This window comes from Choloepus didactylus, chromosome 11 (assembly GCF_015220235.1).
Source record: "Choloepus didactylus isolate mChoDid1 chromosome 11, mChoDid1.pri, whole genome shotgun sequence".
In the NCBI taxonomy this organism is placed as follows: Eukaryota; Metazoa; Chordata; class Mammalia; order Pilosa; family Megalonychidae; genus Choloepus; species Choloepus didactylus.
Window position 1 is genome coordinate 41,963,140 of NC_051317.1, and position 13,896 is coordinate 41,977,035.

The 13,896-nt window shown below is 36.9% G+C and overlaps 1 protein-coding gene and 1 long non-coding RNA gene across 3 annotated transcripts in view; one reads left to right on the forward strand and one right to left on the reverse strand.

Moving 5' to 3' along the window:
* Positions 1-35: 35 nt before the first annotated feature.
* The window catches only part of LOC119505891, a 48,992-nt gene continuing 35,131 nt past the window's right edge, over positions 36-13,896 (forward strand). The window contains exon 1 of the long non-coding RNA XR_005210897.1: positions 36-94. This is a non-coding gene — a long non-coding RNA (uncharacterized LOC119505891). The remainder of the gene's footprint in view (positions 95-13,896) is intronic.
* Positions 3,909-13,896, reverse strand: part of RETREG1 (reticulophagy regulator 1) — a 174,435-nt gene continuing 164,447 nt past the window's right edge. For both annotated transcript variants that reach the window (XM_037798769.1, XM_037798770.1), the window contains 5 exons: positions 13,648-13,732; positions 11,568-11,705; positions 10,776-10,840; positions 10,399-10,525; positions 3,909-8,279 (listed from right to left, as the gene is read on the reverse strand). In XM_037798769.1, coding sequence (XP_037654697.1) covers positions 7,783-8,279; positions 10,399-10,525; positions 10,776-10,840; positions 11,568-11,705; positions 13,648-13,732 — 912 coding nt within the window. In that variant the 3' untranslated portion in view covers positions 3,909-7,782. The remainder of the gene's footprint in view (positions 8,280-10,398; positions 10,526-10,775; positions 10,841-11,567; positions 11,706-13,647; positions 13,733-13,896) is intronic.

The window sequence follows — 13,896 nt, forward strand, 5'->3', positions numbered from 1 at the left end:
CGCGCCTCCCGGTCCATGGCCACGCCCCTGCCGGGGAGAAGCCCCGGAAGGCGAGGGAAACTGAGTTCCGTATTGGTTGAAGACGCCGAGCAGGGTGAGTTGTGGTTGTGCTTGTTACGGAATCGGGATGTGACGCGTTTAGGGCAGTGGCTGCGCGAGAAGAGCGACAGTGGCGGCAGGGCGGCTTCCGGTCCTGGGCGGCCTCTGAGGAGCTGGTGGGGTGGCGATCGACTGTCGTGGCTTCCCTGGGAGCGCAGTGAATGGATGTCGGGGAAAGCGAGCGGCGCTCTTTAGCCCTGGCGTCGGACCTCCGAGCCCTCACCTGGCCGGCTGAGGTGTTTCACGGGGAAACCCAGGAGTCCGGCCAGAGCCTTTCGAAGCTGCCCTTCCAGCGAAGGGCACAGGCGAAGCTCTTGAATTGAGTTTGCGGGCTAGGAGGAAAGAGCGCAGCCAAGCCACTGGCGAACAAATATGCAAGCTACATACGTAATTTAAAATCTTCTAGTGGCTCCCCCTTTTTTTTAAGTTTAAAAAAGACGTAAAATTGCCTTTACTAATATAGTGAATGTAGCCTAATAGATCCCAAATATAGCATTTCAACATGTAATCAGTCTAAAAGAATTAATGAGGTATTTTACATTCTTTTGTTGGTAGTAAGCCTGGGATATCACGGTGTGTATTTTACAGTTTACAGCACATCTCAGTTCGAACTTGCTTCCTTTCATGTGATCAGTTGCCTCAAAGCGTGGGGAGTTCATATATAGATTCATCTGCATAGCCTAGCTGAAACAGATTTAGCCTTGTTACAGATTTTAACATTGCTTATTCAGAATCTAAGCTGCTAGTTTCACCAGAAGAAAAGACAGAGACGTTTTTTAAAATATAGATCAGGTCATGCTGCTTTTTGTTCAAAAACCCTTCAGTGGCATCTGATGACTCAGAATAAAATAATTCTGATTTATTCTGCAAGACCCCATAGGATCTCCTTCCATCCCTATCTCTACGTCTGATCTACCTTAGACTTCCCCCCACCCAGCTCACCTCACTTCAGTCACATTAACACCATTGGTATTTCTCTAACAGGGTTAAGCACCTTTTGTTGGTATTGTCTTGGAAATCCTTTATTATTCTGTCTGGAATGTTCTTTTGCTGGCTTTGCTCCCTAACTTCTTAGATCTCTGCCCAAATGCCTTTATACCAGGGGCCCATCCAAACCCTCTTATCAAAAATAGTGCCTATTAAGTCCTTAACAGACATAATTTTCCTCTATAGCATTGTATTACTTATCTTTTATTCTGTATCAAATTATTCCAAAATTTAGCACCTTAAAACAGACTTTGATTATCTGAGTCTCTGTAGGTCAGGAATTTGAGTGGCTTAGTTGGGTGGTCCTGGTTCAAGGGCCCTAATAAAGATGCTGATCAGCGCTGAAGTCATCCGAGGGCTTGACTAGGGCTGGAGGATCCCCTTCCAAGATGGTTCACCCACTTGGCTGGTATCAGGGGCCTCAGTTCCTCCCCAAGTGTACCTTTCTCAAGACAGTATGAATGTCCTTGTAACATGGCAGTTAGCTTCTCCTGGAGAGCAAAGCAGAAGCCACAATGTCATTTATGACCTAACCTTAGAAGAGGTGTCAGTCATTTCCACAATATTCTATTATTTATGCAGGTCAGTCCTATTTACTGTGGAGGAGGACTACATAAGAGAATGAATATTAGGTGATGGGGTCTTTGGAGGACATTTGGGGAAATTGGCTACCATTAGCATTTGTATGTCACTGATGTTTTAGCACTGAAAGTCCTGCACTTCAGGAAACCCCTCAATCCTGGACAAACCAATATGGTTAGTCACCCTATATGTTAGTCTATCCCCAACTAGAATATAAGCTCCATGGGAGCAGGGACTTCTTTCCCAATGCTAGAACACTGCATGTACATAGAATGCTCAGTATTTGCAAAATGAACATTTTGTAAATGCAGAAATTAAGAAGAACTTGATTTTGAGATGATTAAAATCTTTGAAAGCATCTGAACCCTCTGGACAAATACCCACTGTATTAGTTTCATAGGGCTGCCATAACAGGGTACCACAAGTGGGGTGACTTAACAGAAGTGTATTCTCTCAGTTCTGGAGGTGGGAAGTCTGAAGTCAAGGTGTTGACTGACCATGGTCCTCCAAAGCCTTGGGAGATTATCCTTCCTTTCTCCAGTTTCTAGCAGCTGCAGCTTTTACCAGGTTTATAGCAGCGTAAGTCCAACCTCTACTTCTGTCTTCACCTGGCCACCTTCCCTTAAAAGGACACCCGTTACATTAGATTAGGGCCCACCCTAACCCAGTATAACTTCATTTTAACTATGACATCTCAAAGACCCTATTTCCAAATAAGGTCACATTCTGAAGTTTCAAAAGGACATGAATTTTTTTTTGGGGGGGGGGGAGGACACTATTCAATGCAACACACCCACTTTAAGAAATGTAGCTATGCTAATTATCAACTGGGATAAACAAAACAATGTATATTTTCAAGCTTTCCTAATAGAGGGAAATAAAACTGGAAGATGTTAAGGTATCATTGGGTAAAGCCTTAAATTCTGGAGTCTGGTGTTCATTCCTCATTGGGTAAGCAGTAGGGAGTCAGAAAATGTTTTTATGGGCGTAAAGGGTGGAACTGCCTTGGGTAGATCCAGCAGCAGTATCTGGAATTGATTGAGAAATGCAAGAAAGGAACAGGTCTAGAGCTAATAGCTCCTTGGTAAATGAAAACTCCAACATATCCAGAGGACTGTCCTCATCTGTCTAATTTCTGCTGAGATTACTATAAAAAAATGTTTATTACCCAGTGTGTGATAACTCAACATGTGCTACAGAAATACTTAAACTAAACCACCCAAGGAAAAAAAATTAGACTTGAAAATACTGAAAATCAGAATTTGTTCTGGAGAGTGTGACATAGTTCACTTAATTCCCACACTTCTTGAGTTATGGTGCATATTCTAAAAGTGGCAGTAAACACAGCAATATGGTTCTTCTTTCATTCTTGGAAGACTTTGGGATATTAGTCTTTGATAATTACAGAATTTAAATAAACACTAATAAGGTCACATTCAAGTCAACTGATCTACTGATCACAATATTCTGTTGTGACAGGCTTACTACTTTTCATGTTACTATATTGCAGTGGCAACTTGGGTTTTTAAAAGGAAAACCATAAAAGAGATTGGGTTGGTTGAGGCTAACTTTGGGGAGTAACAAATGTCAAAGAAACATAAAGACCAACATACATTTATTACATGGTTTAAAATTTCTATGCATTCTGTGTTCTACAAAAAATGTGAAGTGCTATGAAAGATTTTCAATCATCAAATGATTTTGCTACCACTTAATTTCTTATCTAGATGTGCCTTCTGTTCTTAATAAGGAATTGGAATTTACAGCAAAGCCAATTTATCATAGCATTTAAAAGAGTATAGATCAACCAATTTCTGGAGTCTTTGAAATGAGAAAAAAAAAGTTAAATAAAATCAGTCTCCTATTTAGTGAAATTCTGTTAAACTGTTTTAAATTATGATCATTCCTAATGTATCAAAAAAATTATGATTAGGTGATATAGTGAAGAGAGACTAGGTTTTAAGGTCAGTCTGGCTTTTCCCTTTACTAGCTATGTGACCTTAGAAAATGTATTTAACCCTGCCCTTCTGCATCTAATTATAGAGTCATGAGGATTAAATATGATCCTAACTATAATTGTTTTCTATGTCTTAGATAAGGGTTGGCCAACTTTTTCTGTAAAGGGTCAGATGGTAAATATCTTAGGTTTTGTGGGTCTATGGCCTCTGTCGTAAATATTCAACTTTGCTGTCATAGCTTAAAAGCAGCTATAGACAGTACGTAAATGAATAAGCATGGGCTATGTTCCAATAAAACTTTATTTATGAATGCTGAAGCCTGAGTTTCATACATTTTTCACATGTCAGGAAACATTATTCTTCTTTTCATTTTTCTCAACTATTTAAAAAAGGTAGAAATAATTCTTAGCTTGCAAGCTCTACAGAAACATTCATTGGGCCAGGTTTGGCTCACAAGCCGTAGTTTGCCAAAGTCAATCTTAGACACTTAATCCTTGCAACATCTTATGAGGTAGGAACTATTTTATCTTAATTTTGTAGATGAGAGAATCCAGCATAAGAGATGTGAAGTGACTTTCTCAAAGTCCCAGAGCCAGAAAGTATTAGAACCATTAAAAATGAATAATACAAAACCTCAACCATGGTCTGGAGCCAACTGAAATTTTTGCAACACTGTCCTCCATCCATTTATGCCACAAGCAATTATTAGAGTATGAGCCTGAAGCATTTGGTAGGCCCATGAGAGTCATTAGAAGAACCTTTCAGAGTTTTCTTTGAGTAGGTACTTGTTGATTGTCTTTGTTTTAATGTTTAAAAAAATGGCCTGGCAGAAACAGTCATTTAAAAAAAAAAATCACTATCTTGGTTTTATACAGCCTTTTAAATTTTTTCCCCAGAAAATGATTTCAGACACTTTTCCCCTCAGACTTATTCTCAAAACATCCCTGTGTCAGAAGATAAGAATGAACTTCCTTATTTTATTTTTGGGGAAACTGAGGCGGTGGCTTGGGGATGTTATGTGACTTTGACATTGTATCCTAAGGCCATAATATTTAATGTCAGAACCAGAACCCATATTTCCACCTTTTCTTCTTAACGTAAATGCTGGGAAAGAAATGGAGAAAGAAGACATAAAAATATAGCCCTGAGACTTTCTAACTTCATCATGAGACAAATGATGTTAAGAGTTTAGTCAGGGTTTTCAGAATACTTTCCTATCTTGCTGCTAACACAGCTGGGGCAGTGTAAAGAAATATACCAATATCAATTATAAACAGAAAAGGAAAAAAAAAAAGTAAATCACTTTTTTTTTCTTAAAACAAATGTGGATATGTTTCTTGCCTAAAACCAGTAGCATACTGGCATTTGCCACCTTCTTAAAAGAGAAATTTTACACTTATTTCAATTATAAAAGTGAACTGCCTAAATATGTAAAGGACAGTTGCCAATTGCAAAACCTTATGAAACTAAACACTTTTCTTCCTAATAATATTCTATTAAACTGGGGAGAGGGCAGTTTTTTAAAACGCTAGATTTTCAGTATAAGAGGAAAGATTTTTCCAAATGAGAATAGAAGCACTGCTTCAAGCCTGGATTGGTCTTCCAAAGCAAGCTTCACCTTCTTGAGCCCTGTTTTAATGTTTCAGATCAAAATGCATGACCAATTGTATGCTCTTCCTGTTTGTATGATTTTGCTCAGCATTTTATACAGAAAACAAGCAAAACGTTTTTCACAGTTCTTCTACAATTGAAAAAAAAATCCACATTTTAATGACTACATTCCACATTGATCTTATAAGCCATTCTTCAGCAATTTGTTCAGATATTGGGGAAATATTGGTATTGATATAAATTCTCATGATCAAGGATATGTAGTCCCCTACTGTACTGGATCACAGGGTTGATTTGCTATGATATTTTAAAATCAGACACAGTAATACACGCAACACCTCTTATCCCTGAAAAAACACACACAAAAACAAAAACCCTCAACATTCAAGTGTTTGAATTAAAAGTATTGAGAAGAGTATTATTGTATTGTATAAATTTGTATTCACACATATTCTTGACAAATCAAAGTGCATATATAGTTAACATGTTATGGGCTATATAGAGCTGGTATGTTTCCTCCACAGTACTGGGAACATAGTTTTCTACCCTATCAACCTCCCCGTTCCTGAACTCCCTTTAATTTATATTTATAACATTTTATTCTAGCTTTACTGTTCATACTATCATCACACATTATCATCCCTTGAGTTTATCTTCTTGCAAGCTTATTCAGTGACTTGTGACATATTCGTTAATTACCATGATTATTTAACATCTTGTCTCAATGAAGAAACTGAAATGACCTTTAACCTTTGTGACTTCACAGCCATGAATAGTTTTTAAATGAAGAAACACACGCTTAGAAAAAAGAAACCCAATAACGGGTATTTTATAAATATGTGACTGTACTTTTCTTCATGTCCAGAAACTCTGACTGAATGGAATTCAGGTATATTCCTCCAAAAACCACACAGTTCATAGATCTAACACCAAGCTTTCATTTGTACCAAAATAGGCAAGATAATGAAGGCACAGGCTCACTTTGTATCAATAAAGGACGTCAAACACAGTCATGAGGCACTAATGACATGTAAGCATAGGCGATCACAAAAAGCAAGTGTCCAAAATCTTCAATAACTTTTCTTCCTTTAACATTTGGCAAAATTCAGTCTAGATACGTTAACACCTCAGAAAGAAAAAATAAATAAACATACTACATTGAAACATCGCATTACCTGTAATTAGTCTTTAGAAATATAAGAAGGGATGAAATGAAAGGAGAGGAAAATAGATTTCCTATATTCTTGGATTATCCTTCCTTTCTGAGGGTCTCAGATGTCTACACATCTGCAGCAATGCCAGAGTTTTGGTAGTTGCTGACATGGTCCCTCAATACTACTAAAAGTTTATATCACAGTGACAAAACTAGCTTGATTTCTCTTTTTAGTCCTTTATTAAAAACTGTAAGCCAGATTTGGTTATTTAAAGGTGATCTAAAACGTTTAAAATAAAGCAAAAAATATATATTCTAGCTTCTTTATAAGAAATCAGTTATATATTGAGACTTCAATGGTAAATAAATACACCTAAAAAGCCAAGTAAGTCCTCGCCTTTAACTATTCAGACCAAGACAACAGGGTTATTAACTATTTCTCTATCGCCGATGACCACGTCACTCATAAAACATATCAGGAACCAGTTTCACAATTTTAGGAACCTTTTTCCAGGACATAACTATAGAAGATGAGGGTGTAAGCTGGGTCTGAGCAAGCAGAATACATCTGCACTGACAATGTCTGTAGGACAAATGAATGACAAAACAGGAGAACCCCTGGATACATCCTAACCTGCATCTGTGTGATATGCAACTACCTGCACTCTCTGGGTTAACGCCACCCACCGCAAGACTAGAGATGGCGGCTAATGGAGCACGCCACTGTACAAGAAGCCTAAGTCTACAACTGCAGAAATAACGTGGAAATGTATCAGCCTATCCAAAGGAGTTAAATATGTTTTTTAAATTTTTCCTAGGAAATTAATTTTGATCGTATTTCTCAAGTCCTTCAACTAAAGATATTTTGGTCATTTTTCTCTTTTGACATCAAATTCCACCAAAAGTTTTGTTTTGTTTAACTGTCTCCAAGTATTAGGAACAAGGGAGCTGATACAGCGTGTACTCACAATTAATTGTCAATATTTGTCAGTGAGTAACAATAAACTTGTTTTGCATGCTTGAAAAATTAATTATGAAGAAAAATGAAGAATACTTACAGAAGGATTTCAACAATTTGGTGGTGGTGTTTTTTTTTTTTCTTTTTGTTTTAAAAACAACCTCTAATCTTTATCTCTGACACCACAGTATATATACATATATAAAGTTTTCCATGCTTATTACATAAAAATAACTATCAGAAATATCAGTCTATCAGTGTCAGCTGATATATATCCAATTAATTCACTGCAGAAGGGAAAAATAAGACAAAATCTAAAGTAATCATTAAAGCTCACAGTTCAAATTTTTTTTCATTTTTTTCTTTTTTTTTTTTTTTGCTTGTTTGAAATTTTTTGGTGGTTTATCTTGTTCGGTTGCCAGCTGACTGCCAGATTAATGGCCCCCCAGTAGATTTGAAAGGAAGCCTGAAGACTTCTTATTTTGCTGTGCATCTGCTTCCTGGTCTTGCGTAAGTCCCAATTCATTCTCAATCTGATCAAGCTCTGACTGGTCAAGTAGCTCAAAGTCATCACCTTCTTCAGTGTCTGTGTCCTCTCCTGGGCTGGGCGCTGCCTGAGAAAGTGCTTGCTGCACACCCTCTAACTGGTCTTTGACAGCAGCAGTCACCGCGGCTGTGATGACGTCCCCAGCCAGGTTGCTCAGCAAGTGAAAGGTTTGGTCACTGTTCAGAGGAAGAGTGAGACCAGCTGCCGACTGCCTCCCTTGGCTGGGCCTGGGGACACTGTCCAACTGCTCCTTTTTTCTCTTGAGCTCAACGGGCAAGCCAAGGCTTACTTCGTCTTCATCATTTGTTCCTGTACCATTTTCCACAGATGGGAAATCCGAAAGGTCTCGAGAGAAGACTTCACGTTCACTAGGTCGGTCGAGATCTGTGAAATGTATAACAGACACTCATGCTGAAGCATCATAACACATTTGAAATAAAAGAGCTGTGTCACAAAAAGAGATCTGATTATAATCTGAACCTCCTGGCCAGCCTTGGCCTGCAGCTAGGCTTCCTGGTCAGTTGAATCAATTTAATCACAAGTACATAAACACAATAATCTCCCCTACAGCTTTCACTCTTCTGCTAAGCACAAAACAGGTAGGTGATGATTTAATAATCAACCTTGTCTAACATTAGGTTGGGGCTTTAACTGAAGTTGAAATGTTCACCACAATCAAACAAAAATTCCATCCCGTACACGAGATGGGAATAGTTTAGTTTAAGCCAATGTGGAAATGTATGATCATGAAATAGTAAATACTTCAACTGGAAATTTTTGTGGATTCTAGGACAGCAAATGGTGAATGTTATCATTCACCATTTTTTAATATATCTGGAGATCAATTCGAGTATCCCTACCTTGTGTTTGTTTAAAACGCTGGAATAAAAGATGCTTACTTCACCTTCTATTCCATAATTAACCCAAAAGCTGTGGAAACATTAGGTTCTCCATAAATATAGCTGGAATTGACCATACCATTTAATCAAATTCTGGTCTTGCATATATACAGGAATACTTTAAGATTCAGTACATTGGAAAGCAATGTCAGATTAGGAGGCAGGCAGTGCTTTTATTATTTTCACTTTGCATAGATAAGATCTTTTAGTATAATAGTTAACTCCTTACAACAGTGATTTGAAATCTTCGGTTTAATCAATTTAATGCGAAGGCTTTCAAGTGGGTTGGATAACTGTGGCTTAAGAACAAAGTACAATGTTATCCTGGTCTTTAAAGCATGACCCCAGTTGGAGATACTGAGAGCTAGAGAGCTTGAGTGGACTTCAGTGATGTTACTGTTCTAATGCACTTTACAAGAAACTGAGGTCCATATAAATTATGTCACCTGATCGAGGTCACACAGCTAGTGACAAAGGCAAGACTACACCTGGGTCTCCTCCCCATCTCCATGCCAGTCTTCTTTCATATCACTGCATAGCCTGCCTCCCTTCTTCATACAGAAAAAGTATGTTCTTACTTGTAAAATACATATAAAGCAGTTTATTTGTGACCCCCATTTATAGTCTGCTCATGCTTTCAGTGTATGGCTCAGATGACTTGAAAAAAACCCAATGATAATAGCAAAATCTAAAGCTATTGCACAAAGAGTTGTCTTTCAATTTAGGTTATGGCATTTTCTGTACCTCAATTTGCATTAGCAGAGAGTATTATGCTATCGTATTTTCAATTGGATTTAACCAACTTTTTAAAAAAAAGAAGAGGAAAAACATGAGAAACCTTGGAGCCAGCTTTGGAGTGGGGACTTTGCCCTCCATGCTTCAGGCCCTCTTAATAAGGTTTAGGCCTCAATGTATGGAGTAGCTTCTCTCAATGTTGCCATAAAACACCAGATATTTCAGAAATTAATTCTTTTCATCGTCAAAGGGTTTGTTTTCAAAATAAAGGCAGATTTGCACACTGGCTAGTTTCTTTTCATACTTTAAAAATGAACAGTTTATTGAGATTCAATTCATATACCACAAAATTCACAATTCAGTGTTTTTTTAGTATAGCCACAAAGTTGTGCAACTGTCACCACCATCTAATTCTAGAACATTTTATTACTCCAAAAAGAAACCCCATACTCATTAGCAGTCACTTCCCATTGCCCTCTTCTCCCAGCCCCTGCAACCATGAATCTATTTTTTTGTCTCTAAATGGATTGCCTATAATGGACATTTCATATAACTAGAATCATACAATTTGTGGCCTTTTGTGTTCTGGCTGCTTTTATTTAGCATGCTTTCAAGGTTCATCCATGTTGTAGCATGTATCAGTACTTCCTTGCCTTTTATAGCAAAATATTTCATAAAATGGAATACCACTTTTTTATCCACTCAACAGTTAGCTGGCAGAAATTAAATATTTTTGCATAATAATAAATTATTAATAATGTAATTTCTACAAATAATACACATAAATTTATAAATATAAGTTTATAATTTATAAATATAATAATAATTTCATAATAACAAAATAAGAGCATCCAGAAATCTTAACATACCATCAGAAGTGTCTGTCTGCGGAGTGTACCCTTCGGAAAGGTTGAAGGTTCCATTATCAGTCCAGGAAACCTCTGATACATCCGTGTCAGACACAGAGAGCTCTTTGGCTGCAACCGTGAGGCTAATCTGTGTTAATATAAGTGAAACACCATTGGCATCTTTTAAACTTCTCAGGGAAATCTTTTGAAACAATCCATCTCAAGACCAAAAATGCCAGAATAATAAAAACCAGATGAGTATTTGCCTTTTGAAATTGTTCAATCACCTTACAGATATAAGAGGAGTCCCATAGGAAAATCATTCAGCTTTGGAGCATGTAAACACATTTATAGTCAAACCACACAGGAAGAAAACTTGAAAACTAAATAAAAAATACCTTAGGACAAAGAGCTGAAAAGTCTAATTCACTGTCATCCTTGGGACTTTTTTCTTTATCTGCTTCTGTTGAGAAAAAAATTTGGAAGCTCTCAGTTTCCCAGCCAGCTTAGACATTCCGTATTTTACCCATTATATATTTTTACCCCATATTCTTAATATTCTCCATTTAATTAAATGTCATATAAAAAGCTTCACATATTTGTAAAATGCTCGATTTTAAAGGAAATGTCCTTTATCAGTAGTCCTCAAACGGCTGTCCCTGTATCAGTAGCGTTGGTAACCCTGGGAATTGTGAGAACTATGAGTTCTCAGAGAAGATTCTGATGCACAGCTAGTTTGAGAATCACCAATGTAATAAGGTTACAGGCCAAGTTAAGAAGTGAAAAGTGATCTCCTGTTTTCCCCTCTATTTCCTTTTCTTTTCCCTGTTCTTTCAACTCCCTTTTATACAGTTTCCACATGCTACTCTACCTTTATCAATTTTTTTTAACAATAGTCCAGTCCAAACTAAAACAATTAAATGTAAATGAATCATAAATACCAAAATATACAGCTGCTTAACCCTTTCCTATCTCCTGACAATTTGGATAAAGTCAACTTATTGAAATGTCTGAGGGGGGAAAAAAAGCCTAAATAGGAAGAGGTTATATTATTTTTGGGGATTGGCTTCTTTAATAACATTTAGCAGAAGGCTAAAAGCACTCTCAAATGTACTGAAGGTGACCTTATAATAAATAGCCCGCTAACGTCTCATTTCATGTGCGGAATCTAAAGTTCAAACTTTACTTACCAGATCTCGCACGTTTCTTCTGGTTAATATATTCTCCGATTCCAAAATCTAGTTTCAGCAGAACTGACTTGATTTTGCTGTATATTTTTTGTCCCATATCATTACACTTAAAAAGTGGACACAAAAACGCACATAGTACTGAAATAGAAGGAAAAGAGTATGAGTAAGACGCCCTCTCTTTCAAGAGGCTATATCTCAGAATTCCATAAAAATACTACAGTGCCCTTACTGACAAAAGAAGTTTATATCTTGTGGAAATGCCTGTGTGAAATAAGTTCATAACGTTTATTCCACCCCCGGCCATCAAAACATTCTTCTCTAATACACACCCAGACGCAGGTGCAGACACACACACACCCACTCATGCTTACCGTCACTGTTTTCAAAGACTGGCAACTAGATCAATTCCCTCCCCTCCATCCTTTTACCATCAAAATTTACAGAAATCTTACATGCTTTCAAGACAACAGTCCTGGATTAAAATCTCAACTCTACTCATTTATTAAATGCCATTTTACCATGGGGAAAGTTCTCTATTAGCCTTTCATTAGAATACTGGGATACTAACATTATTGCTAAGGGTTGTTATGAAGAATAAACCAGATGAATGTAAACCATTTGAATAATGCCTTGCCCCACATCAGACTGTAGCCCTCTTCTCTCTTCCTTCCTAAACAATGTAGATCAAGAGGCTGATATTCTATATGCATTCTATTCAAGAGAACAGACTTGAGCTCAGACCATTTGCCAAGCATTAGGTTGTGCATTTGGAATACAAAAAGAAATGAAGATTGCCATACTACTTGTAACGTTTATTTTCTTATCATAACCTATTACCCTTTAAAACAGGAGTGACAAACTCAAATATCTCTAAAAGCCAAGGGGGTATATGTAAATTAATAAAGCAAGCTGTTGTAAAAAAAAATAGGGAAATATGAGGGTTAGTTAAGTGAAGGAGTGCATGCCCCTTCTAATGGTAGCATCACCAGTTCAATTTTTTAGGAAAAGCAGGAAATTTACAATTTTTAACAGCTTTTTTGAAGTATAATTGACATACACTAAATTACACATAAAGTGTACAATTTGGTAAGTTTTGAGACAGGCCTACAAACAAAAAACCATCACTATAATCAAGATAGTGAATATATGTGTAGTACCCTCCCTCCCCAAAGTGCCCTCATGTTTATTTTAATTTTTTCCTCAACTTCATCCCCAGGCAACCACCAATTTGCTTTTTCACTAAAGACTACTTTGAATTTTATCGACTTATCTATAAATGGAATCATATAGTATATATTCTCTTTTAATCTGGCTTCTTCCACTCGGCCTAATGTTTGAGATTCATCTGTCCTCTTATATGTATCATTATTTTACTTCTAAGTGGTAATCCATTGCATAAATATACCACAATTTGTTTATCCATTCATCTGTTTATGGACATATGGAATGTATTTAGTTTTGGGCTACTACAAATAAAGCTGCTATGAGCATTTGTGTATGAGTCTTCGTGTGGACATCTGCTTTCACTTCTCTTGTATAAATACCTAGCTGTGGAATAGCTGGGTCATATAGCAGTTTGTAAGAAACCACTCAAATTAATTCAAAGTGGTTGTGCCATTCTTCCTACCCACAAATAGTGTGTGAGAAATCCAATTATTCCTTGCTAATACTTGGTATGGTCAATATTTTTAATTTTAGCCACTCTGGTGGGGATTATAATGCTATCTCATTGTGGTTTTTATTATTTTTTGAGCCACAAAACATGCACCAGACCTAAGATATTGGTATGTTTGTGATGGAAGGTGGGTATAGCTCATTTATAGTTTTACTGACATAATTTAAAGAAAATGTACTCATTTATAATCCTGCCTTTTGCAGCTACTCATCCAATTTTAAGACATAAGCATGTATTTAAGTAAAGGAAGAAACTTTGTATAGCAGGAGATCAAATAATCATCAACTTGTTTTATAATTAAGAACTCATCTCTCCTTTTCCAAACAATGGAAGGTCTTGCTGACAAGACAGTTAAATGATAACACATGCATCACATGAATTAGGGCAATGTTCTACGATACTTACACAATAGATAGCTGAGTATAACCCCAGGAACGTAACTTCCCAAGACTGTGAAAAATGTGCACACACTGCAGACCAGGAGACAAAACTAGAAATAACAGAAATAACACATGACAATTATTTGCAACTCCAGATATTTTAGAGCATAGGATACCAAACATATGATTATCTATATGTGATCTGTCAGGTTATAGCAAATGTTTTTTCAAACAGCATTCTTTCGCATGTAGGTCTGATAGCCTCTACATTCAA